At 54.3% G+C, this 25,116-nt stretch overlaps 2 protein-coding genes across 2 annotated transcripts; one reads left to right on the forward strand and one right to left on the reverse strand.

The window, feature by feature from the left end:
• Nucleotides 1-977: 977 nt before the first annotated feature.
• Nucleotides 978-10,420, forward strand: LOC139599316 (phosphatidate phosphatase LPIN3-like). Its single transcript, XM_071446519.1, has 19 exons — nt 978-1,259; nt 1,936-2,136; nt 2,477-2,572; nt 3,332-3,540; nt 3,765-3,869; nt 4,307-4,427; nt 4,590-5,007; nt 5,617-5,716; nt 5,839-6,002; nt 6,085-6,178; nt 6,344-6,413; nt 6,503-6,609; nt 7,381-7,510; nt 7,744-7,892; nt 8,057-8,143; nt 8,985-9,137; nt 9,405-9,516; nt 9,608-9,711; nt 9,823-10,420. The coding sequence occupies exons 1-19, from the start codon at nt 1,149-1,151 to the stop codon at nt 9,956-9,958; spliced, it is 2,667 nt and encodes an 888-aa protein (XP_071302620.1). The 5' UTR covers nt 978-1,148; the 3' UTR covers nt 9,959-10,420.
• A 579-nt stretch (nt 10,421-10,999) lies between these two features.
• Nucleotides 11,000-23,000, reverse strand: EMILIN3 (elastin microfibril interfacer 3). The gene is made up of 4 exons (XM_071446805.1): nt 22,634-23,000; nt 19,604-19,726; nt 16,446-16,693; nt 11,000-15,512 (listed from the first exon to the last, which is right to left on the reverse strand). The coding sequence occupies exons 1-4, from the start codon at nt 22,807-22,809 to the stop codon at nt 13,618-13,620; spliced, it is 2,442 nt and encodes an 813-aa protein (XP_071302906.1). The 5' UTR covers nt 22,810-23,000; the 3' UTR covers nt 11,000-13,617.
• Nucleotides 23,001-25,116: the final 2,116 nt, after the last annotated feature.

A 25,116-nucleotide genomic window follows, 5' to 3' on the forward strand; every position in this document is an offset into this window, starting at 1 on the left:
GGAGAGCAGCTCTGGGTGTGGATGTGGGCAGGGTGTGCTGCTGGCAGAGTGGCCCAGGAGCAAAGCACACTGGTGTCAAGAAAGCATCTGGTTTATTTTGGGTGGCTGTTTGGGTCTGGAGGTTAATATGGGCTGTCGGCAGGGGAGAACTGTCCCCTTCATCCTCCACAAGAGCTGCATGGCGGAGGGCTGTGGTGCTGGCAAGTTTGGAGGCTGAGGGCAGAGGTGCCCCATTCCTCTAGAGGGTTTACATACTGAATATGACTTGAAGACCATTTCTCTTGCCCTGTCTGCCTCTTAATGTCTCTCCAGACTATAACCTACCCTTCACCTCCCTGACAGGCCTGCTCCATCCATGGTGGGGCCGAGGCCTGTAGGGAAAAGCCTCTTTCTCTCCACTCCCTGCCTTCCTCCAACCATCCCAGGTGAGGCCCACAGGGAATTAAATTCACTGAGCTGAAAACTGTACCATAGCCATGCAGTCCTCAGAAATGAGATGCTTGGGGAGTGGGCAGCTGCCCATTGAGGCAAGGGGGGACAGTGGCTCTGCAGAGGGGACATGGCCCTGGCACTTGTTTTGCTGTGTGCCTGCAGTGTTGTGTTGAGCTCTTGCACCCTTCGTTCACCATGAAGGTGGTGCTCAGTGCATCATATCTGGGGATAATTTCCAAGGCCCCACCCCAAATCCTATGGGATTTCTCTGCCTATGCACTTTCCCTATGCACTTTTCAGGTTTGTGTCAGTGTATATCTCAACTGGAAGCTCATAAGTGCTGCCCGGGGAGCATCTGGGTCAGTCTGATCATTCCTCCTCTCCAAAACTGCTCCCATGTGCAGAGAGGAGCTGTCTCCCCTTTGCTGCCAGGTCCTGTGGCACCACAGGGAAAGCAGCTGGAGGGCTGCCTGCCCTGGCAGCAATGCCTGGGAAAGCTGGGCTCAGCAGGTTGCTGAGAGGCCCCGTGATCTGAGCCCCGCTCACAGCAGAGCTGATGGAGCCACCGAAGCTTCGGGAGCTGGCTAGCACTTCCCTGCTGTCATCCTCCAGAGAGGATCTGGGATTTGGGCTCACTCCTGGCTGCCAGAGAGAGGTGGGGGACGGGGCATGGATCGGGAACAAGATCTGTCTGCTCAGATTCCCTTCCAGGAGGGATGTCTGGGAATGGGACAGGGCTGAGCTTATGCAAAACAGATCGGAGAGGCTGGATACCTGCTGGGGCAGAGGGCTTGTCGCATGGCACATGCTTGTCATCGTCCCTTTGGGTAAGGAACCAACTCCCCCCAGCTGCCCTTTGGGTTGAGTGTGCACTGGGTGCTGTGCTGAGAGTCCCTGGGGACACCACATCATCACCTGGCTGTGCTGCCCAGCACAGGAGTTCTGGCTTGTACAGGAGCCATGTCTGGCCAATTCTGCAATGCCTAAGTGGGATGCCTTTCCTTCTGAGTGGGAAATGTTAGGTTTGGACTTTATTCAAAGTGAATGTGTGGTGTATGGAGCAGCTTGGACTTCCCACCTCTCTGCCATGAGTTGTTTGGGAATTTATAAGGATAGTGCAGGACAGGAGGTCTCCTGCCAGCCCAGTTCTTGTTTGAATGGGATGCTGACAGCTTGACTGTGTGGTGCTGCTATGAGGTTGTATTTGTCCTCTCAAGGAGGAAATGTGATAGTGTATCCCAATGGCAAGGACATCTCTCCTCCAAGCTGGATGCAATAACTCATGGTCTGGCTTCTGTCCTGTTTTCTGGTGCTCACAGAGGCCGTGGCTGATCTTCATCAAAGCCCTCAGGTATTTGCCTCAGTTTCTCTAGAGGCTTGCCTGCTCCCATGATGGGGCTGTGTTGCAGCCGTGACATGACTCTCCTACACTAAACTTACATTGCCTTTAGTTGCTGGAGCTCTCTTCTCCTACCTGAGTCTATTTTTGTCTCTCACTTGCAGTCTCAAACCATGAACTATGTGGGGCACCTGGCTGAGAGTGTCTTTGTCACGGTGAAGGGGCTGTACCGTGATCTGAACCCCGCCACCCTGTCGGGCTGCATCGATGTGGTCGTGGTGAGGCAGCCCGACAACTCCTTCAAGTGCTCCCCGTTTCACGTGCGCTTTGGGAAGCTGGGGGTGCTGCGCTCCAAGGAGAAGGTGGTAAGTGCCCCATAACCCTGGGGCTATGCTTCCTTCCCAGTGTCTCCAGACCCAGGAGTTCCTATAACCCACAGGTTATGGAAGGACTTTGTTTCAGGGGAATGGGAGCCTCCTGAAAGGGTTGTCAAGTTTTTGAGGGGGATGCCCCCAAATGGAGCCCATCCATTTCCAGGGTGGAATGTGCTCTCCAGGAAAATTGGGAGAGGTCCCTTGCCTCAAAGGCTGTGTGACTGTCAGCCCTGTAAGAGCAACTTCAACCCATCCCCTCCATCTGGAAGTGCCCCTGTGCTCCAGTGGATGAGAGGGTTCAGATGCACAGGATGCTTCTGTCCCTTGCTAGGTTGACATTGAAATCAACGGGGAGCCTGTCGACCTGCACATGAAGCTGGGAGACAATGGAGAGGCCTTCTTTGTCGAAGAGTTAGAGGAGCCTGAGGTTGGTTATGTGGAGGTGCTGCATGTCTGTGTCCTGGTGTGACTCCCTGAAAATGCAGAGTTGAGTTTGAATGACCAGGTTTGGAATGCTGCTCTTCCCCACAGTGACTCCATTGTCCCATCTGATGTTTTCTGTGTCTGGAAAGGTTCCTGATCAAAGGACCTTGTAACCCACATGGTGGAGCACCCTGAGGGAGTATTAGACCAAATATCTGCATCCCAGACTGGTCTCCATCAATGGGCATGGCTGCTGGCCAGACAGGTGGATATCTTGGCCTCTCAGGGGATCTTGTGGCAGTGATGAGAATGAGACAGATGCTGTGGCAGGCTGTCTGCTCCAATGGGAAGTGGGATGAGACTAGTTGTGGCTTCCAGAAATCCTGGCAGCTCTGTTTTTAGGCATACTTGTGGTCACTGCTGGCTTGGGCTGGGTCTGGAAGTAGTAAAGGGCTCTGGAGTCAAATCCCATTTGCAGCCTTGGTAACTCTGGTCTTGTGGTGCCATCTTCTGCCTGTCTCTCCTTGCCCATGTTAAGGATGTCTTTAGCTTGTGGCTGAATCACCCTAATATTCTTTTATTCACATGTTGTAGGTACAAATCCTTTCCTTTTAGGCCCCACCACAAAACCACCCCTGAGTCGAGGGCTCGGTGGTGTTGGTTGTGCTGTTCCATAGTATACTCCATAGAGAGCAAGGAGCTGCTAGGCTGAATAGGAGTGTGCTGGAGGGAGCTGATGTGCTCTGCCCCATCCCTGTTCCAGGACAGCATCCCCTTCTTCCTCTGCACGTCCCCCATCTGCAAGGAGCGGTGCATGACAGACGCTGCTCAACCCTCCCAGGGGCTGGAGGCCTCCAGCTCTGGAGTGATCCTGCGCAAGAGGAGGCGACGCAGGAGAAGGCCCAGGAAGAAGGAGGTGTTGGACACAGATTCTGACAGTGATGAGGCCAAAAAGGAGCTGCTAGCTGCAAGGTGAGCTGCTTGGTCTGGGCAGTGTGATGCAGTAGGTCAAGCCTGCGGGTTCATTTGGTGATGGCCACCAGTACTGAAACAGGGGGAAAGTGTTTGCAAGTTGGAGCCCAGTCTCCTGTGGAGTAGAAGGCTGGGGGGAATGGTGAAACTGGTATTGCCAGCTTTCTGGAGAGGAGGCTGCTGCTTGAGAGTAGCACAAGTTCCTTCTCTTTCCTCCTTTGCAGTGATGCAACATGTTCATCCTTTTCTGATGTCCTTGACGTAACTGGGTCGTTGCAGCCCCCAGAGATACGCCCGTTCTCCGATGGGGAGCTGCCCCAAGCTGACAGGTAACGGGCAGAGCCAAGGTGTTCTGCTCAGCTCTGGTGAGAGCAGGGCACATGCCCCATGGCAGGGAAGGAGGTATGGAAAAGTGACTTGGAGGTGTCAGGAGAGGACAGTTCTCCTAGCTTGATATGGTGTGGCTGGAGGAAAGCTCAGATACCACAAGAGACACTTGAGGCCGTGGTCACAGGTGTGAGAAGCCTGTGTGCACAGGGCTGTCTGCTGATGAGGTGCTCTGGGCAACTGCTGGCGTAGCACTTTGCTTCCTTGGGCTTCAGCTTCCATAGATCTTGGTCCTTTAGGAGTGACAATCTTATAGGGTAGAAGTGACTTTATGGGAAACCAGCATTACAGGGTTCTTGGCCCTAAATGTCCTTGTACTGATAGGAGAGCAAGGGGCTGCAGAGTAGGTGAGGCCCCACATCACCTTTTCTTCCTGCAGCTTCAAGCTGAGCCATCAGCCTCCTCACAAAAGTGATTCTGAACTGCATATCAAACCACGGGAAAGCTTTTCTCTAGGGGCTGAATCCCACATGAAGTGGCTCTGGGGAAGGCTCCCTCAGGTAAGTCCCTGTGCTTTTGGTCTTTTGCTGGGAATGGGTGTCCAAAAGACCTGCAGAAAGCAGAGGAGGCTCTGGCCAGGCAGCCTTAGAGAAGTTGTCCTCTTCTGTGTGATGCTTTGGGCAACTTTCCATCCTCAGACCTGTTCTTCTGCTTCCCTTGAGGTGAATAAATTGGTGCAAGTTAAACCAGCCAAGTCCACAAAGATCACTGCTGCTGCAGCAACCACTGTCTCTGCGACACTGTTCCCAGTGGATGAGGCAACCCCCCTTGCTGCCACCTCTGAACCTCCAGGAGGGGTTTCAAGCCCAGCAGAACCTCAAGACATTCTCCATTCCTTGTCTGTGTCTGCAACTGAGCCAACACTTACAACCCAGGCTGGGAACAGCATCTGCAGGCTGAAGGACATCCTTCGTGCTATCAGGGCAAAGGCATTTTTGGGGGCCTACTCAGTCCCACAAGAGCAGCAGAAGGAAGATGTGAATGCTGTGCCAGATATGGAGCACTTTGAGGGAGCCACTGCTCCAAGGCAGGTGGGCTCAGAAGGCCCTGCATCCCAGCTAGGGAGGCAGCAGAGGCAAGGTGAGAGGGTGACTGGTGCTGCTTGAAGTGGTGTTTGAGCCTGCAGATATGTCTGACTCAGATGAGCCCCTGGGTTGTCCCTTCAGTGTAATTCCATGACTTCCAGGTGGGGTGTGCTTGCTTTGCCTTCTCTGTGTGCTACCAGCTCCTTTGCTTTGAAGATACATGCCTTAGGTGTCCACCTTTCAGTGACCATCCAGCTCCCAGGAAGGCTTTCTTGCCTTATGTTCCCTAAAGTCCATCCTTCAATGTCTCTGCTTTTGCATACTTAGAAGATTTTTCAGCAGTACAGGCCATACCTTAATTTCAAGTGTCAGACAGCACCTGGCCTGACTTGTGTCTTCATCCTGAGCTTGCCAAGTCAGGGAAAACCATAGAGAAGTATTTCTGTGCCCTCCTTCACATTGGATTTAAGGATCATGCTAGTGCAAGTGTCTTGAGACACTTCTGTTGCTGTTGACTTACGGTAGTTTTCCAGTAGGAAAATGTCTGCCCTGTTTGTCCATGGTACATGGATGTGAGGAAAATGCTGTTGGCTTTCTTGATAGATGCTGGGGTGATTGGAAAGGTGATTCAACTAAGCTCTCTCTCTTCTGTCTATGCATTGAGGGTCCATCAAAAGAACTCGTCACAAGGGTCCCAGGGCCATTTACCTGGAAGACTTCTCCGATCCGAACAAGGAGCCAGTGGCTCTCTATTTGGCCGAGAGGTATGAGTTGCCCCAGCTGGCCAAGCTCAGACATTTTTGAGCAATTCCCCTGGCACAAAGAATGGAGGTATTGTTTAAAGCTATTCTCATGATGTCACCACCGTTTCCTCCTTTGCTGGCAGCGACACAGAGCAGAGTTTGAGTCCTGTGACAGACCCCAGCAGCCCTCTGAGTATCCAGCTGCCATCCACCTCGACTGCCAACAGCCCCATGGACTCTGACTCAATGCCCACAGTTGCCCTGTCCCTGTGCGGGGGCCTCGGGGACAACACGCAGATCTCTCATGGTAGGTAGGAGGAGAGGGGCAATCTGCAGCCCTGAAATCCTTTCTATCCTCCAATGGCATGACACAGCCTCTGTCTCACCAGAGAAGTTCATGGAACACAGAGTCTCCTACCAGCAGTTTGCTGAGAATCCAAGGCTCATCAATGACCCAAACCTGGTGATAATGATCAACAAGAAGTGAGTGGCCTACTCTTCCTGCTGCTTCATCCCACAATGAACAGCATGGCCCCTTTGTCCCTGTAGGAATGTGACTCCATCCCAGAGCATGATTGTACCAAAGAAGTTGTGGGACCTGGCCATGCTGCAGGATAGTGATGTACTTATCCCTCTTGCTTTTTCCAGGTATTACAACTGGGCAGTGGCTGGTCCCATAGTCCTGGCCCTGCAGGCTTTCCAGAAGAACATTCCTGAGGTCAGTGGTACAGCACATTTACTGGCTATGATTCTCAGCATGGCCTGGGCTGAGGAATGACCTCATCTCATGTTCTGCCATGTTCCCAGAGCATCATTGATGAATTAGTGAAGGAGAATTTGCCCAAGAAAGACAGGAGATACTGGTTCTCCTGGAGGAGGAGAGAAATCCCAACAGGGGAGGTATGTTTGCAGCAGTGGATATGACAATCATGTCCCCAGGGGACAGGCATCATTCTGCTGACTGGTTGGGGTGGGAGCAGGGTCCTGGGGATGGCCTGAGGTTGACTATGAGGACATCCAGGACCTGATGAGGTGACTTCTTAAGGTTGCTACCTGTCCCCTTTGGTCTGTTAATGCCTGAGCAGCAGAGCAGCACCTGGTAATGCAGAAATGTGGACCTTGTAGTGGTGAGGCCTCCTGCTGTGTACCTGTCATGCCAGGTCCCTGGGCAGCACGTGTGCTTGCTGGTCTCCCTGCCCCACCACAGCATCAGGCTGTGCTTCCTCCTCCATCAGCAGTGTCCCTGTGAAGGCAGGGACTGCAGTGATATCTCTTTTGGCATTGCTCTTCCAACTGGAAGAAAAGCAAAGCAGCCCATGCTCTTGCTCTTAGCTCTGTGCAAGCCCTGCTCAGCTATAACAGAAACATCTCTGTTATCCAACACTGTGTTGAGCCCAAATGCAGAACACAGCCCCATACCTAAGTCACTGTGAAGAGAATTAACCAGAAGCAGCACACCCCTCTCTGCCTGCAGCAGCAGCAGCAGCCGAGGCCAGGGATAGCCAGCCTGGGAACACTGTGGCGTGACCTTGTTCAGCAGAGGTGAGTGCCTCCCTCCCAGGCCATCTTCTGGAGTCTGGATACTCCTGTTCTCCTATGTGACTAATTATTCTTAAGTTTGCTTAATAAAAGAGGGTAGAAAGCCTTTTTAAGACTCTGGTTGACCCTTTCTCTTCTTTGTGTAGGCAGGAGGACAAAGAGTCACCTAGTAAGAATGAGCCCCAGAACCCTGGGGACATGTTGGCAGCAAAAGCTCCCACTCAGAAACCTCTGCCAAACTTCAGGAAATCCCTGCGGCTCTCCTCTGAACAAATTGTATGTGTTTATTCCTCCATCTTCACTGTCCATGTGTGTAGGGGTGAGACAACCCTTAAACAGGGATTTCTCTACTCCTGACCTTGTGTTTTCATGGGACATCCAAATATTTTCCCTTGTTGGCCACCTTGTAGGGTGGGCCGCCCTGGGGGGGTGGCAGTCTGGCCTCTGGCAAGTCTTGGAGTGGTGTGAATTGGTGCTGGTGTAACACTTTTGGTGCCCCTCTGCCCCAGGGAAGGTTGAATCTGCAGGATGGCCCCAACGAGGTGGCATTCAGTGTGACAACTCAGTACCAGGGTACGTGCCGCTGTGAGGCCACCATCTACCTGTGGAACTGGAATGAAAAAGTGGTGATCTCAGACATCGATGGCACCATCACCAAGTAAAAGGCCTTTCTCCCACCCCAAAATCCTTGTTTTCCTCTCTTGGGGGAAAGTCTCCTTTAAAGGCTTGCATAAGCAGGCAGAAGGGAGCACAAACCCTTGTGGGGTGGGGGTGGATGCTCACCACGTTGGATCACACTAACCCAGCCTCCTTTCCTTTGAGATCGGATGCTCTTGGACACATCTTGCCACAACTGGGTAAAGACTGGACTCACCCTGGGATTGTTAAACTCTTCAACAAAATCCACCTGTAGGTATTGGATCAGCTGAGTTCAAGGGGAAGTGGGAAGCTGGTTGAATCAGAGTCAGGGCTTCTTACTCACTGATGCAGGCTCAGATAGCTGCACTATCTGCTGTCAGTGGTGGCTGATGCTGGCTGTGCTGTCTACATGATGTTGTGGGGTGAAAGCAGAGGGTCCCCTGGGATCAGATGCTTTTATTACCTTCCCTGGAAGGAGTATGTGTCAGTGGAGGCTTTGCTGGGGAGATACAGCTGAGCAGCAGAGGAGACAAGACCACCTAAGGTCACACCTGAGAGAGGTGGCACGGGGGTCCCCAGCACTGCGGTGCTGGTACCTCTCTGGGCACCCAGCGATTGCTTGCCACAGCCCAGTGGACTCACCTGTGAGGGGTGACACTGGCAGTGAGTCCCTGCGGAGCCTCTAGCTTGGTGCCTGGCCCCTGTGGCCACTGAGAGGCACTGTGGGCCCGTGGATGGCTCGTTCTGGCCCCGGGAGGAGCACGGGAGGGATGCACTCCGGGGATTGCAGGGACCAGCATCTCAGCTGCCTCTGGCCACCAGGTACTGCCTCTGCCCAGGCATCTGCAAGGGCTGGGTGCAGCCCTCCACAGCTGACAGGCAGTGCTGTGGGATAAAAGTGCGATGTGAGGTGCTGAGCACCAATGGGGGCTGTGCAGCTGGGCTGGGTGGCTGTGTGGCTGCTGGGATGAGCATAGAGGGTGGTTCAGGGGCTCCCAGTGTGAGGCAGGTGAAGACTGGGATTAGTTGGAGTTTCCAGATAAGGGATTCATGTTCTTTGTGGAGCCACCTTGCTTACTGGAGTATGATTTGCTCCCTGTGTTCTCTCTAGGAATGGCTACAAGTTCCTCTACTGCTCGGCCAGGGCTATTGGCATGGCCCACATCACCAAAGACTACCTCAAATGGGTCAATGAGCAGGGCTGTGGCCTCCCCATGGGCCCCATGCTGCTTTCCCCCAGCAGCCTCTTGTCTGCCTTCCACAGGTACTGTCTTTTCCTGCATTTCCTGTATCCCTGGGGACAGCACCCCCTTCCCCAGCTTGATCCTGAGGGATGTCCTGGCCTTAAACTGCTCTGCCCTCCTTGGTGCACAATGCTGGGGAGCTGCCTGACCTTGCTGGAGCTTCACAGTGAAGCTTCTGATGCACAAAACCTCTTACCCTTCAAATCACTTCCCTGAGCCCCAGACAGCTTTGGTGCCCACGGTCCTGGCCAGCTGATGCCACTGTGACCATGTCTCTTGTGCTGCAGGGAGGTGATTGAGAAGAACCCAGAGGTGTTCAAGGTCCCCTGCTTGACAGACATCCGAAAACTGTTTGCTACAAAATTTCCCTTCTACGCAGGCTTTGGGAACAGGCCCAATGTGAGTGTGTCTCCAGGGGTGCAGGGAGGGCTCAGGCTGGGTGGTGGTGCCTTCCTGCAGCTCTCACCCTGTGCTGGCCTTCCTTGGGCAGGATGTCTACGCTTACAAGCAAGTGGGGCTGCCAGAGAGCCGCATATTCACAGTAAACCCCAAAGGAGAGCTGATCCAGGAGCTCACAAAAAACCAAAAGTCAACGTAAGCAAAGTGTTTATTCCTCTGCGTCTTTGGGATGACCCGGCTTTGATGCAGAGAAGCATCAAACAAACACCCAATGACCCCAGTGTAACTTCTTTCTTACCCCCACAGGTATGAGCAGCTGTCAGAGCTGGTGGAGGTGTTCTTCCCTCCTGTGGGACGGAGGAGCAGCACTGCTCTGGTGTCCCCAGAGTACAGCCACTGGAGATCTTCACTGCCTGATGATGACTGGGATGGCTCCTCCTAACCCCATCCCTGTGGAGACCTGACCAGAGCTCTCCTGCATGTTCTTTTTCAGGACTAAATGCTCCAGGTGCACCTCACCCTCCCTGTTTGCTGCTTGGGCATTTTGCACTTGTAATAGAGGTCATGACACCCCTTAGCAGGAAGCCAGAGGGGGTAAGAGGGAGTTCTGACTCTACAAAAACTCCAATTGCTAAACACAAATTCCTGAAAGCTGGGTCTCTTCTGGTGTTTGTAGCTCCTCTAAAGCCTGGCTCTTTTTTAAAGCTGGTGTTGTTCTCTGTTGTATGTATTGATGAGCCTCTGCCATAGCTATTAGTACCTTTGGTATGACCAGTGTTCCAGACAGTCCAGCTACCTGCAGTTTGATAGCTGAAACTGCCCACAAACTTGTAAAGGTTGATGGAAGATACTGGGGTTTTGAGTGTTCTGAACAAAAACCAGTAATAAACAGTGCCTTAATCAAGGTTGTCTCTTGTCTGCTTTAGCCCTGTGCATAGAAGTGGGAGCCAGGCTCCAAGTCCTTTCTAAATGTGATTTGGCTTATTCTTATTCAAGCATCCTACTAAGTGGGTCCTGGGGGTGATGGGATCCACTTCTATCAAGACCAGGGTGCTAAGAGCCTCATCCAGCCTGGCCTTGGATGTTCCCAGGGATGGGGCATCCACAGCCTCTGTGCACAGCCTGGGCCTGTGCCCCACCACCCTTAGTAAAATACCAGTTTCCTTAGATACAACCTCCTGCAGCTGAGAGCCATCCCCCTTCTCCTCCCACCACAGACCCTGCTGAACACTCTGTCCCCATCTTTCCTATGGGACCCTTCAAGTCATGTACAGTTGCAGTGAGGCCCCTCCATGGCCTCTCTTCTCCAGGATGAGAAACCCCAACTCTCTCTTCATGGGAGGTTATAAAGTAAATCAAAGGCAGAAGCACTGCTGGGCTCCTTCCTCCAGTCTGGCACCTACCTTCTCCTTCCCTGACTCCTGTGTGTAAGTAATCTTGTCTGCCACTTCTGGAAGCCACACAAGTCATTTTGATCCTGGAAACCTCAGCAAGAAATACTTTATTTTTTTCCTTTCCAGTACAAACAGTTTTTCAGCTTTTAAAATCTGAACAAATAGACATGGTTTTAAAAACAACAGAACACAGTCAATTAACAGGATCAGTTATCAACTGCCTCAGAAAACTGCCCATACAAGCACAACCCCATGGGCAGCATTTCCTTACTTTGCAAGCAATTTTTAAAAAATGCCCAGTTTTGTACAAAGTTCCTTTCATTTTTTAAACATGAATAGCTGAGAACTGAAATAACAAATTGTCCATAGCTTCAAGTGACTAGTCAGGAATAGTCCAAACATAGCACCATTTTCTGGAAGGTCACACTTCTTCCTTGTCCTGGTTTTGTTATGGCCAGTCCTGCCTCCCTCTTTTCTGGGGAAGCTGTTCCTGTTCACCCACTCTAACCCAGCCCTGGCTGGGGAACAGGGAGCCTGGCCCTTGGCTTGGTTTTCTCTTTGGTTTTCTCCCTGGTGTGAGGGGATGGAAAAGGGGCTTAGGCAGGATGCTCCCCCTGCAGGGTGAGGGCTCCCCAGGCCATCACAAAGTACTCAGGGTTGCCTTGAGACTCCTTCCTTAGGCTGGAGAAAAAAATAAGTTTTGTTGTCTAAGAGCAGGTTTTGCAGGATGCCCAATGGCAGCAGGAGGGTGTTCCTCAGCTGGAGAAGTGTCTCAGCAGCTGGAGAGTAGCTCCAAATCAGCAAAGGCCAGAGCAGTGAGAGTGAATTCTGGTGCTGTGAGCACCTGGCAGGGGTGGGCAAGTGGTGGGGGGGCCACATGTCCTCTCTATGCTCCCACAGCTCCTCTGGCAGGGGAATGAGCTTTTACTGCCTCAGGGGAACATGGCTCCTGGACTCAGGGATCCCTGTGGTCCTCCCTAACCTGGAAGCATGTTTAAGGGAGCTCATCCAGATTTTCTGGGGGAAAAAAGGTGTCCAGGTGCATCTGTGCTGGGAACTGCTGCTGGTTTGTGCTAGGCAGAGCACAGAGCTGCTCCTTCATGCAATCAGGGGGGATCAAGGAGGAAATCATGGTGCAAAGAGCAGGGACAGCCTGGTGAGGTGACAGGCACTGTGTGAGAGCCAAAGGCTGGCTGGTGTGGGAGGGTTCATGAGCTACAGTGCTGAGAGAAAAGTATGTTCCTCTGCTATAAAGTGCCAGAGTCACTTGGATGGAGGCTCTTTGATTTCCTCCTCATCCTAGTAATGAAGTCCCCATTGGCTGATCAGCAGAACCTAGGTGCCCATAGTGGGCTCCTAGGGAGAGGTGGATTCTGTGTGCAACAGCTCTGCAGGACAAGGCTGGAGCTGCTCAGGAACACGGACAACGTTTTCCAGCCTGCCTATTTGTGGGAAACCAGAGTCAAGCTGGGTAAATGATGTGGGTTTTTCATTCTGAGCTGAGGACAGGCCTCCAGAGGTGTTCTCACAGATGCTCTGCCTTGTTCCACATTGGTGTTGGTCCCAGGGCTACTGGCATCCCAGTGGGATCAGAAGAGCATGAGGAGGATGCAGGCGCCTGCTCCTCCCCTGCTGCAATCACACCCTGCAGCAGCTGGAACTCTCCTGCCTGGGATGAGATGATGGAGTTCACAGCTTAAGCAATAAAACAGGAGAGAGCCAAGCTGGAGGACAGGACTGCTCTGTGCCCAGCTTGGTCTCTGCAGGGACCTATGGACACAGCTCTCCTCAGGGAAGACACGTGTTTTCCATAACCATCATGTCAGTCCCAGGTGTAACCAGAGAGCCCAGCAGAGTGGGATGGCAAAGCACAGCAGCCCCCAGAACCATGGGGCTCTCTCTAAACACTGCTGCCACAGCTTTTAGCTGCTCAGTGTGGGTCTTTGGAATATGGCAAAGGACATGGGAGCAGCATTAGGAAACTGGAATCAGATGAGCACCGTGACACAGGATTGTTCAAAAATATACATGCACATACCATATATATATACATATGCATATGTGTTTTCCTAATGCACACCCTCATCTGCTCCATAAGGCATGTGCATCTGCATGGAGGAGGGAGCATTATAAATGGATTTACCATACACAAGGAGGGCTGCCATCTCGGAGAAGGGAAGCCAGTTCCCGGAGGGACGTGTGAATACGTGTGTTCTTTGAAATCTACAATTCCTGTGGTGAGTTTTGTTCCCTGCAAGGAGCCCTGGCTCTGCTCAGTCTCTGGATTAAGATGCAGGTGGTCTTTAGGTCAGAGAAACTATTCCTCAGCTGATAACTACAGGGTTTTATTCTTCAAGAAATTATAAATCCACAAAAATAAAATGAAAAAAAATGTTTCTGCCTCCAGCTTACTCTTGAATTGTCCTTCTGGGGTCATCAGCCCCGGAGCCAAAACAACACCCCAGCCAGGAGGCAGTGACACTGCTGTGCCAGAGTCAGGACAGTTGCTGAGCATCAGGAGGGGAGCACCAGCATGGTGGAGTTAAGGAGAAGTGGGGCCAACAAGATTAGGGGAAAAAAAAATGTAGCAGCTTTTCATAAAAAAATTATCCCAAGAACTGTTGTCACATTGGAGTGAGTCTGTGTGATATAATTTAATCCTGTCCTTCACAGCAGGAGAAGGAAGACACATGGCATGGCAGTGTGGCTAATGCTGCCTCCTCTCCGCCTTCTCCTCCAAGTGCCCGACCTGCTCCGCCAGCTCAGAGACCTTGGCTTGGCAGTCAAGCAAGTTGTCCTTCAGTCCTGTTATTTCCTGAGAGTGGGCAGCCAGTGTCCCGTTCATGTGGTCCATGTAGTCCCACAGACTGCCTGTGTGTTTCTCCAGTTCCTCCCTGATGCCATCCAGGCTGCCAGGGATGGCCCCCAGCCTGCCGCAGGCGCTCTCCACCCGCGCCACCCGCTCGTCAAAGCGAGACACCTCCTGCTGCAGGCCGTGGGCCACGTTCTTGCAGGAGCTCAGGTCGCTCACAATCCTGGCTTTGAGCCGCTCCAGGTCTCCCTTGAGGTTCAGGACACGGCGGTTGCTGAAGAAAAGCTGGGAACCTTGGTCGTTGACCTTCTCCTGGATGGAGTGGACCTCATCCTCAATCTTCCGCTCGTGCTCATCTAGTGAGGAGTTGACATGCGTCACTGTGTCTGAGTACTGGGAGACGGAGTCCTTGAGCCCTGTCAGAGACTTGCTCACAGTGTTCAGGTTGATCTTCAGCAAGGTGATCTCCCCTTGCAAAGCCCCCGATGCTTCCTCCTCAATGCGCCGCTGGATCTCCAGGATGGTGGCGTTCAGCTTGCGCAGGAGGTCGTAATTGCTGTCCATGCGGAGCAGCAGGTCCTGGTTCTTGTTCTGGCAGTCCTCGATCTCCGTCCGAAAGGTCTCCACATCTTTGGAGGCAGAGGTGCAGCCCAGGGAGCAGGTGCTCTCCAGGGTGATGAGGCGATTCTGCAATGCCTCCAGTGTCTCATCTGTCCGTTTCCTCATGCTGGCAAGCTCCCCTTCCAGCACAGGCACCACTGCTCCGTCCATGCCCATGGGAGAACTGACATTGTTCAGCTCCCCCACGATGGTCATGAACCTGTCCTCCAGGGTCTGCATTTTGTCTTCAAAGGCTGTCCTCATGCCATCCACCTCTGCCACCACCGTGCCTTTCATGCTGTCCTCTATACCAGAGCAGCAGCTCCCTGTTTCCCTCTCTGTGGCATTGAGCCTGGCTTCCAGGTCCTCGAAGCGCCCTTCAAAGAGGTTCCCTAGGGTGACAGCGGAGATTTCTCCATCCAGGCGTGAGTGCAGGTTTTTCTGGGACTCAGAGATGCTGTGAAGGCCTTTCTCAAGGATGTTCATGCGATCAGTGAGGTAGTCCAGGTTGCTGCAGCAGCCTTCCACCACCGTCAGCCCTTGGATCTGGGTCTCCAGCTGAGAGATCTCTTTCTTGATCTCCAGCTCCTTCCCATCCAGCGTCTGCTGCAGCCGCAGGTTGGCGGCTTTCTCCTCCTCGCACTGCTGCCGCACCTCTTGGATGCGGAAATCGCACGTGGTCTGGATCTTGCCCAGCTTCTTCTCAAAGCCATCCAGCAGCTCCCCACGCAGGTTGCTCAGCCTCGTGTCCACGTACTCCTCCAGCAGGTCGATGGAGGTGAGGGGCGAGGGCCGGGCGGATTCCAGCAGGTGCTTGATCTGCCCGTCGTGGTCCAGGACCATGCCCCGCACCTCGTGCAGCAGATCCGCCTTGGTTTTCAGCACGTCGCTCACCTCGGTCACTTTGGTCAGGATGTCCCCTACGGGAGGGTACGTGGCCATGTCAGCTTTGTCTGCCACGTCCACCAGGCCATCGGGAATGATGCCAAAACCCACGGAGGAGTCGGGTGTGCCCGGACTGTTCATCAGGGAGCCGATCATCTTGGTGGTGTCCTCCTGGATGGCCAAGCGCAGGCGGTCCCCCAGCCCGCTCACCAAGGTGTGCAGGCTGTCGTAGGACTGGGAAAGGCGCCTCACCTCCTCCTCCAGCCGGTCCAGGCGGTCCCCAAAGAGGCCGGGCAGCTTCCTGCCTGCACAGGGAAAGAAATAGATGTCACAGACATAAAATATGAAATACCCCTTTGCCAGGATCTTTTCTCCTGAGAAGCTGGGAAGCTTCAGCTTCTCCATGTTTTGCTGCTTTGGAATGTGATTTGGAGAATTGTTTACCCAGCATGTGAAATTGTTTTTACTTGATGACCAATGACAGCCACCTGTGTCGAGGCTGTGAGCAGTCACAAGATTTTATTGTCATTCCTTCTTTTTCCTTGCTAGCCTTCTGATGAAATTCTTTCTTCTATTCTTTTAGTATAGTTTTAATATATCATTTTCTTTTAATATAATATATATAATAAAATAATAAATCAGCCTTATGAAACATGGAGTCAAGATTCTCATCTCTTCCCTTGTCCTGGGACCCCTGCAAAAACCACCACATTTGGTGAGCCCCGAGTGAGGAACTTGACCACAAATAGAGAGGGCACAGTGAGGGCTGGTGCTCCTTTAACTTCCCTCCCTCAAGTCCTTTCCCATAATAACCTTGTGTCCTGCCCTCTGTTATTGTCATTTCAGCAAAATCTCAGCCCACATCTCTCCTTAAGCTATCAGGAAACCCTCTTTCCTCTTGGGATCCAGCCATCTGTCCCAAGTTCAACAGCAGGTGATGATAACAGCCCAGGAGAGCTTCATCTTGAGATGCCCCCTATCAACCCCATAATTAATGGGAAAATGCTCTAAATCAATGAGGAAAGACAATTTTGAATCTGCATGCTTTGAAAGAAACAAGATTTTAAAAGCAAGTGGTCCTCAAAGCAATCCAGTGTCAGGTCTCTGACAGAAAACATGTCACCCACTGAATTTTTTGCCAGATTCATGCTCTGCACTGGAACAGAGAGAACCTGGAGGTTCAAGTGCATGACAATGGTGTGGTGACCTGGGGACATGAAGCAGGAGCAAGATCTCACCATATTGATTCTTCTTTGGTCCTGGAAACAGGTCAGGGTGGCTTTTGGGATAGGGAGGAAGTCTGGGCATTGGAAACATCTTTTGCCCAGGGGGCATTTTAGGGCTGGGATGCTGGGGCAGAAGTCCAGGCTGGTCTGTAGGGCTGTCATGGCACCCTTCTCCCATGAAGCCTGGGCAGCACCTCCAGGACAGCTCGGTCACTGTCTTGTATCCAATCTTGTACTTGGGCCTGAAGAAGGTGCGGTACCTTGCCAGGAGAGGGGATGGAGAGAGAGAGAAGACAGTTTAGAGAAGCAACCTCAGCACCAAGCAATAGAGCAGGGTTGCAGTCCTGTTGGGCGTGGGAGATCTGGGCACCTGGGGAAGCCTGGCTGAAACCCTTGTGCTGCCCCTGAAGACCATGGCCCATCTTCTCCAAGAGCTCTTGCTGCACCACAGCTCACTGCAGCATTACAGTGGGGTTTTTGTCAAGTATTTTTTAACCTGGTGATTTAGAACTGCAGCTCTAAGTGTATTGCTGCAGTCCCTGGCCTGATAAGTGACCACTGTGACACTGTTTGGCAACTCCTGGCCAGCAGAGCACAAGGTGAAACGATGGAACTGATTTCAAAAGCCCTGCAAGCTCACATCACTTCCAAGAGAGAAGTGGACTGCTTGTAAAAGTGGTTTGCACTTTGAATTGACCTACAGAATTTCCTAGTGGGATAAAAAAAAAAAATCCTCTTCTCAACTGTAATCCTGTCTGGAAGCCCCCATGAGGGTTGAACTACCTTTGGAAAGGTGTTTTCTCTCTGTGTGGAGGGCATCAGTTTGCTGGGAAGCCTAAAGGGGCTTGGGCTGGCCTGGTGATGGTCTCTGGGGTGATGCTGTGACATGCACGGAGGGATGGCTCCTCACCCTGCCTCCTGCCCCAGCTGGGATGCCCTGGGAAGTGTCTCCATCTCAAATTTGGGTACTACAGATTGATCCTCCCACACCCAGCACACAGGGTGCAAGCCCACCTCACAGCTTCCCCCTCTGCTCTCACTCTGGATGGGGTCCCCCCAGCCATGGGGGAGGATTCAGCTGCTCCCTGCTTCCCTGTGGGGCAGCAGTGATGGAACAGGGCCCTGCTGGCCCCTGTGTTCCCCATCAGCTGAGCTGAGCTGTACAGGGCTGAGCACAGCACTTTTCTCACCACCTCCAAACACCAATGCTTTAAGCCTGCCTTTTGGAAATATCCAATCTGAATTTACCAGGGCCTGAAAATCCTGAAGTTTGCTGTTTTGCAACAACACACACCATCAGCCTCTTGTTCTTCTCCAGCATGTTCAGCAGAAGGCCTTGCAGGAGCAGCACAGCCACCCATGCTGCAGAGGGGCTGCAGAAGGCACTAATCCATCAGTCAGGGCAGACATGGGGCTGAGTCCCTGCCATCCGTGCCCTTGTCTGAATTCAGTGTCCCCAGCCCAGGCTGCAGCCCCTGGCAGTGCTGCTCCCACACAATTCCCAGTGAGATACAGCCCCCTCCATGCACACCACAGGGCAGGGGGACAAACAAACCCAAAGCCTCTGCTCTTTGCATCTCTTCAAAATTTCTCAACATCAATTTCCCAAAGGGACAGGTTCAAAACAAGCTCTTCTTGTTACTCCTTTTCACAGATGCTGCTGAGTTTCAATGATCTTTCCTTCTGCTGTAGTGTGTAGAAACCTGCCTGGATGTACCACAGGAGATTGCTGCTCCAGCCACTGTCAGGGAGTGAAGAAAGGAGAAGGGTGGCATCCACAAGGCAGAGCACCTTCTCTGGGTCATCCCAGCACCTTCTCTGTGTCATCCCAGCACCTTCTCTGGGTCATCCCAGCCTCTGCAGAAGAGCTCAAAGCCTTGGGCACCTCCAAATTTTCTACCCCTGCTCCAAACAGCAGCAAGGGGAAGTATTTGCAGCCAGCTGCACAAACATTCACTGATGGCCCCAGCACGTGGAAAATCCATGTTTCCCTTTTGTCCATGGATGCAGCATCTGAAGCTCTGCAGGAAATTCAGTTGTGGGTCCAGCTGCCCTCAGAAAACACCCTGGGTTTCACCTTGGTTTTGTTTGAAGAAGAAAAACAGAGGGCATCATGGAGATGGGAGAGGCTTCAGAGATCTCCTCCATGGGTACCAACAGCTGCAGGATGTCCTGAAGTCCCCAAATGCTGCTAAAACCCTTGTGATGGGAAGAACAAGTGAGTGGGTGGGTCCAGCTGCCCATCTCTGCCAGGAGAGGTTCTGAGCAGAGCCCGTGGCACAGCTGGGCCGTGGAGAGCCCCAGCCAGCTGCCTCAGGATGGGTACGAGGCTCTGACAAAAACTTCTCTCATTCCAGTTTTCCTCTGTGCTCAGCTCTGCTCCACTCCTCCAGCCTGGGAAGGATGCAGGAGAGCTTTTCCACATGGAGCAGCATCCCTGGAGGGTGGTGAAGCACAAAGCCCCTGCACCACCAGCAGCCCCAGCTGTGGCACAGTAAAGTGTTTCCCTCCATCACTGACCAGGTGGCAGAGTTTTGCAGGTATTTTCCTGGAGCAGGAAGCACTGAGCCATCCCCAGCCACAGGCTCCGTTTCCTCATCCTCTCAGCCAGGTTCTCACTGAGCTGCCATCATTCTGCCACATTGCAGGTCTGTGACAAACTGCTCTCCTACACACCTGCACAGGCACCTCTCCACTTCCCATGATTTACTGATTTATTACTGAATCATCCAATATTCTGAGTTTGAAGGGACCCTTAAGGATCTTTGTGCCCAGCAACTGCACAGAACACCCCCAAAAATCACACCATGTGCCTGAGAACATTGTCCAAATGCTTCTTCCACTCTGTCAGGCTTGGTGCCATGATCAACTTCCCTGGGGAGCCTTTTCCAGTGCTCAGCTGCCATCTGGGTGGAAACCTTTTCCTGATGTCCAATCTAAACCTCCCCCGACAGTTTCTGAGGAGGGACAGAGCTCCCTCTCCCTTCTGGCAGATCCCACCTTGCCTCCTCCCAACACCACTGCCTGCCATGTCCAGGAAAAGCCCTTCAGCCCCTTTCACTGCCCTCTGGAAAGTGGGGGTGCATGCTCAGAAAGGTGGCACGGGGTCTCAGGAGATAAATCTCTTTGGGAGGGGAAGGGAGCCACGGTCCAGTGTGCCCCATACTCACAGCACTTTCCCTGGGCACTTGGGTCCCCAGCTGCACTTGTGGTACTCAGCCTTGACGTAGCTCTCGGCCCCGTCCTGCAGCGTGCACGTCACGTTGCGCTGCACCACGTAGGCACAGAAACTCCTGGGGGGACACAGAGAGACACTGCCACCCCTGCCCAGCAGACAGCAGTGCCTGCACTGCCAGGCACTGCCAGAGAGCTCTGGGGGCAGGAGATGGAAGGAGCCCCCCAGCTTGGGCAGCTGCTGGGGAGGGGGATCACAACCGTGCTGAAGGAGCGTGGTTCCTGTCACTGTCACAGCCACGCTGTCACCAGTGCTGGTGGTGTCCCCAGAGCTGGGCTACGCTCAGCACAGCATGGACTGTGTGCTGAGACAGGCTGTGAGGACAATCAGAATCCCAGCAGCAGCAGTTGTAGGAATAGGATCCCAGAAACAGCTCCAGCAGTGCCTGGCAGGGGTGGTCTGTCCTGCTGCAGCTCCTGGAGTGCAGGGGACAACCCAAAAGCCTTCAGGCCTTGCTGTGGGTGCTGCCACAGACAAGGCACAGGGAGGAGATGCTGCTCTGTAGGGCTGCAGCATCGTGGGTCCCTCCATCAGAGGCAGGGACACAGAGTAGATCTGTGATGGAGAAACCCCCTCAGATCTGTGGGACAGTGAGCACAGAGAGCCTCCTCCCTCCTGCCATGCCCCTGAGTGGGTGCCACAGGTACCAGCCAGCTTTCCTGAGCCAAGCAGCACAGCCAGGCACTGAGGGAAGCTGGCTGGGAGGAAGGCAGCGTGTGGGAAGGACATAGGGTGCTGTAGGACAGATGGAGGCCAAGGCTGCTCCAGCTGAAGGCAGGGCTGCCGGCAGGAGCAGATGGGCTTGGTCTGCAGGGGCAGGGCCAGCAGGGATGTGTGGGGAGGCAGGGATTAAGGGCAGGGGGATGTGGCAGACGGCAGAGCAGGAGGAGAGGAGGGCACAGGCCCAGGGTGCAGAGCAGAGCTGAGGCAGGAGGTCAGCGGGATGAGCAGATGGGCCAGCACAGGCTGCAGGTGCAGAGAGGTGCTCAGTGAGGCGGGAGGACGTGGCTGCCCCTGTGCCAGCTGGGGGCTTGCTGTGGGTGGGTAGGGAACACACTTTGTCTTCACCTGTTTGCCATCAGTGCTTGTCCCTCCTTCATTGATCTTTCCCCACTCAGGGCGAGCCAAAGTGCTGCTGCTCTGGCCCCTGAGTGTGGCATGGAGGGGCTGGGGAGGGCTGTGCACATCCACCCTGTCCATACACACACACACAGACATTCAAACAGGAGACAGCACAGCCCTTCTTACCAAACCCTTCTGCTCCATCCTGACAGTCACAGTCCCTTTCCTGTACCTCCACCTGCCAGAATTGTCTCAACATCATCCAGACCACCTCAGCAAGCCCATGAGAGCTGGGCTGAGGCCCTGCAGCTCGTTTCTGTGCTCAGCCCCAAGGCTGCTCCCCACAGGCCATGTGATGGCCATGCCAGGGAGCTCCAACTGCATCCCAGCCTGTGACCAGGCACCCGAGCTGCAGCAGCCCCAGCTGCCACCCAGTGCCCCCATCCAGAGGCTGCAGGATCTCCAACAGCCCACCCAGGGCAGGAGCTCTCCCTGTGAAGCAGCAAGGTGTGAGCAGGATGTGCTCCCTCCAAGCCTCTCTCTACTCCCTTCCAGCAGGGATCCCCTGATCCCACAGCCCCAGCACATCCCACTTGCTGCCCCCAGGAGCTGCAGCAGCACATCCACCCCAGCCTCTCTCTGATCCCCTGGGATGGGCACACCGCTCCCATTTGTGACTGGCATCTCCAGCCTGCCCAGACCTGAGCAGCTGTGCCCTGGCAAGGGGCTGCCAGGCTCAGAGCATGAGCAGGGCCCTGTGCTGCTCCCTGAGTCATTCATCCGTGCACTGGACCACAGGAGAGGGAAAGCCAGACACTTCTCTCAGCTGGAGGCAAGAGAGTTCATGTGTGTATGTGGAAATTTAGGATCACAGTCTATCCATAAATCCAGGACCTGCTTGCAAACAGCACCAGCTGCCTCTAAGTTAGCTAGTAGCCAATGCAGGCAGATCTACTAGCCAGTAATAAACCCTGCCTACTGTGGCTGCTCGGGTTAGCATGGTTCTGGCTCACTCTCCCTCTCAGAACCCCTTCCCTTCTCACACACCTGTGGCAAGCAGTTTTATAGCTCCAGCCTGATGTTTTTAGACTGAGCAGCTGGAAAATGTTACGGGTTTTTGAAAGTTCTCACTGGCACTGCCAGTATTGTTCATCCCTAGCGTTACTTTATTCATTTCAGCTTGTTCTGTAACCCCACATCCTCCCTCTTTCAAAGGAGCCCGGCAGAAACTGTCCTAGCAAACAAGCAGAGAGGGAAGCAACACCCCCCTCTCTGCCCCCAGTGTAACAGCTCTTATGCAACTGAACGGAAAAAGTCTCCAGTTTGTGTAAAACCCACATTCCTCACTGCCTGAGCTTTCCAGGTTTCTTGAAAACGTATTTAAACTCCAGCATGCATGTATTTTACAAGCAATTCCCTCCAAAGCAAGCTGTTTTCACACGTAGGTCTGTGCACTGCCATCCTCCCCTCCCGCACATCACCGATGTCACGCAGAGCAGGTACCTGCACCTTCCCCAAAACCGCACATGGACACCGCATCCCCACCTCCCCAGCCCCGCACCGCACGCAGCCCGCTCGCTCCCTCCTGGAAATACAACTCCCGGAGCCTCCTCTGGATGGAGGGGGGCACTGACACATTCAGCGAGCCCTCGCTCAGTGCCTGGCGGACGATACGGAGCAAGGGATGCCGCGGCGGTACCCAGGGACCCCCTCCCAGCCCGGGATGCCCGCAGGCGAGCCCTGAAGGTCGGCACCGGGGTTTGGGTCCCCAGGGATGCTGCCCGGGGAGCTCGGAGGCGCGGCGGGTTCCCGGTAAGGGATGCCCGAGGGAGCCCCGGCTCGGTGCCGGGCACGGCGGCTCCCGGTGCTCTCCGGACGCGTTCCGCGGCCGGGGGTCGCTTACTTGTGCTTGCCCACGGGCTTGCCGAGCTGCGGGCTGGAGCCGGCCGTGTAGAGGCTGTACCTGCCGCCGAAGGGCAGGGGGGCGGCGGGGGGGTAGAAGGCACCCTTGGCGTCGGCGAGGGCCAGCAGCGTCCCCAGCGAGAGGCAGGCGAGCAGCGCTCCGCGGCGGCGCCGCATGGTCCCGGCCCGGCGGCGGTGGAGCGGGATGGGATGGGACAGGATGGGATGGGGATGGGACAAGGCGGGACGGGACGGGGGGGCCCCGCCGGGACAGCGCTGCGGAGGGGAGCGAGCGCCGCCCGCTGCGCCCTGCCCGGCCCCTGCCTGTCCCTGTCCTTGTCCCCAGCCCCGGCCGGCCCTGCCCGGCGGCACACGCCGCTCCGCTGCCCGCCCGGCCCCTTTTGTAGGGCGGCGGCGGGGGCGGGCCGCGCTCCTCCTCCTCCCGCCCTCCCTCGGCCGCCGACCCCGGCCCCGCGGGCGGGGACGCAAAGCGGAGCCCCCCGACCCCCCCTGTCCCCCCGTGCAGCCCCCCCAGCGGTGCCGCAGCCCCCGGTGAGCGCTGCCCGCCCCGGGGGCTCGCACCCTGCCCCGGCCCCCTCTTGTCCCCTTGTCCCGATGCCCCCTCCCCGCGCGCTGGGAGTTTGCCCCCACGGGCGAGCAGGTGCAGCGGCATCCGGAGCCCTGTGGCTTCTGGCTCCCCCCCAGTCCCCAGCTCTGCCCTGCTTCATCCCGCAGCACGAGCGAGAGAAAGGCTGAAGCGCCCCTAACGCTGCCCCCGAGGATCTCCGTGCTGCTGGAGATTGGCAGCTGTCAATCATACGGCTGGCACCAGCCTGGTGCAGCGAGCATCCCCCAGGGAACCCAGCACCTGCAGGAACGGGGAGAGAGGGAAGTGGTGCTATTTTGGAGCCCTCCCCAGATTTTGGCTTTGGATCCAGGCTCCAGCAGAGAGGGAGCCTTTCCCTGCAGACCCCTGGATCTCCCATAGCCAAGCACATTTCATCTTTCATGTGTCTGGAAGGCATGTTTGTGTCTCCCTGCCATCCTGCCCTGCAGAGATCCCTGCTATCCTGCACCCCAGTGTCCCCACCCACAGGTGACCCACTGCAGGGAGCACCCTGAGCACCCTGCCCTGCCCTGCCACCCTCCCCAGGCTCCACACCATTAACCACAGCGCTTCAAGACCCTTGGTGTGAGCCACAGCTGTTAGGTAAAGGGGGAAAGAACCCCCACTTGGGGCACTGGGAATTTTGGGGAGGGAGTAACATCCCCAGTGCTACCCAGTGGAGGTCATATAGAAGCCCTGCAGAGGTGAAGCCATGCCAGAGAGCAAGGAATTTTATGATATATGCAGGTAGTTCCACCCTTGAGCATCCCACCAAAACCTCAGCAGAGATTTTTTTATGAGACTCCTATTTTGGCTGGCAGAGAAGCCAGCTTTAAGTGAGGGAAGCAGCATGACAAGCTGTGCCATGCTTCTCCAAAACTCTTGGAGGAAAACAAGAGGTGGCTAAGAAAAGGTGGCTGTGTGAAATTCCAAATGAAGGAGTGAAACCTGCTGCTGGGGGAAGGAGGCATCAAGGCTTGGGCTGAGACAGAGATGATAAGATACTGAGACAAACGGCCTTTTTCAGTTAAAATGAGTCTTTGGCTCGGCCTGAGGTGAGTACAGAAACATTATCAGGAGAAGAAAAATCCATCAGAAGGCCGAGCTGGGAGAGGCAAGCTGGACAGACCAGGCAGAAAACCAAGAGGAGGAAGGCTGAGCACTGAAGCAGTGCATCCTCTTGGTTCAAGCTGCTGCAGGGTGTTGCTGAGCCTGTCAGGCTGCACCCCAGAGGTGCTGCAGAGCGGTTTGTACGTGGGACACTTGGCAGCACATGAAGCAATCCTCATCCAGCTGGTGCACTGGATTGTTCTGCTCCGCTGGGATGCTGCAGGAGGGACGCTCCACGAGCAATTCTATAAAAACAAACAAAGGCTGACCCAGCCTGCCTGGTTTAATGCTGGATGCCAAAGTGGAGAATGAAGCTTGAGCACGGCCTTAATTTTTTTTCCCTGTGCGCAGGGAGTGTGAGCCAGTTCTAATAACAGCCTGCTGCACGTGTGTGTCTGAGGCCTCCGGAAAAAAACATCTGGTGCTGCAGGGCTCCAGAAAGAGCCCTTGGCCCCAGCCTTGGAGCCTGTGCTGTGCTGGATGGGTACAGCAGGGCTGAGCTAAAAGTGCTCCTTCATTCTCACCAGCTTGGCTGGGAAAGGGAGGGAGGTGGGAGCCACTGCTCTTGGGCGTGTCTGTCTGTCTGTCTGTCTGGCACTGCTGTCCAAACTCACCTTTGAAGCACCAGATTTCAGAGTGAGGCAGGATCCTCAGAGACACTGAATCCCATTTTCTTGTTCTATTGTCTAATTGTTTATGAAAAAAGACATCTGAGTAGACAAGAGAATGCCAAACTCAGGTCCCAACTGAGGAAATGGATTCATCAT

The sequence above is a fragment of the Agelaius tricolor genome, unplaced genomic scaffold (assembly GCF_023055355.1).
Source record: "Agelaius tricolor isolate 1412-34295 unplaced genomic scaffold, bAgeTri1.0.p SCAF_23, whole genome shotgun sequence".
NCBI classification, from domain to species: Eukaryota; Metazoa; Chordata; class Aves; order Passeriformes; family Icteridae; genus Agelaius; species Agelaius tricolor.

Excerpts from the sequence above, each read along its gene's own strand:
- LOC139599316 (XM_071446519.1), top strand. The coding sequence starts at position 1,149 with ATGTCTGGGAATGGGACAGGGCTGAGCTTATGCAAAACAGATCGGAGA. Across the intron at positions 6,003-6,084 it reads CAACACGCAGATCTCTCATG|AGAAGTTCATGGAACACAGA; the intron begins GTAGGTAGGAGG and ends CTGTCTCACCAG. Across the intron at positions 9,138-9,404 it reads CTCTTGTCTGCCTTCCACAG|GGAGGTGATTGAGAAGAACC; the intron begins GTACTGTCTTTT and ends CTTGTGCTGCAG.
- EMILIN3 (XM_071446805.1), bottom strand. The coding sequence starts at position 22,809 with ATGCGGCGCCGCCGCGGAGCGCTGCTCGCCTGCCTCTCGCTGGGGACG. Across the intron at positions 19,727-22,633 it reads AAGCCCGTGGGCAAGCACAA|GAGTTTCTGTGCCTACGTGG; the intron begins GTAAGCGACCCC and ends GTGTCCCCCCAG. Across the intron at positions 16,694-19,603 it reads AAGTGCCCAGGGAAAGTGCT|GTACCGCACCTTCTTCAGGC; the intron begins GTGAGTATGGGG and ends TCTCCTGGCAAG.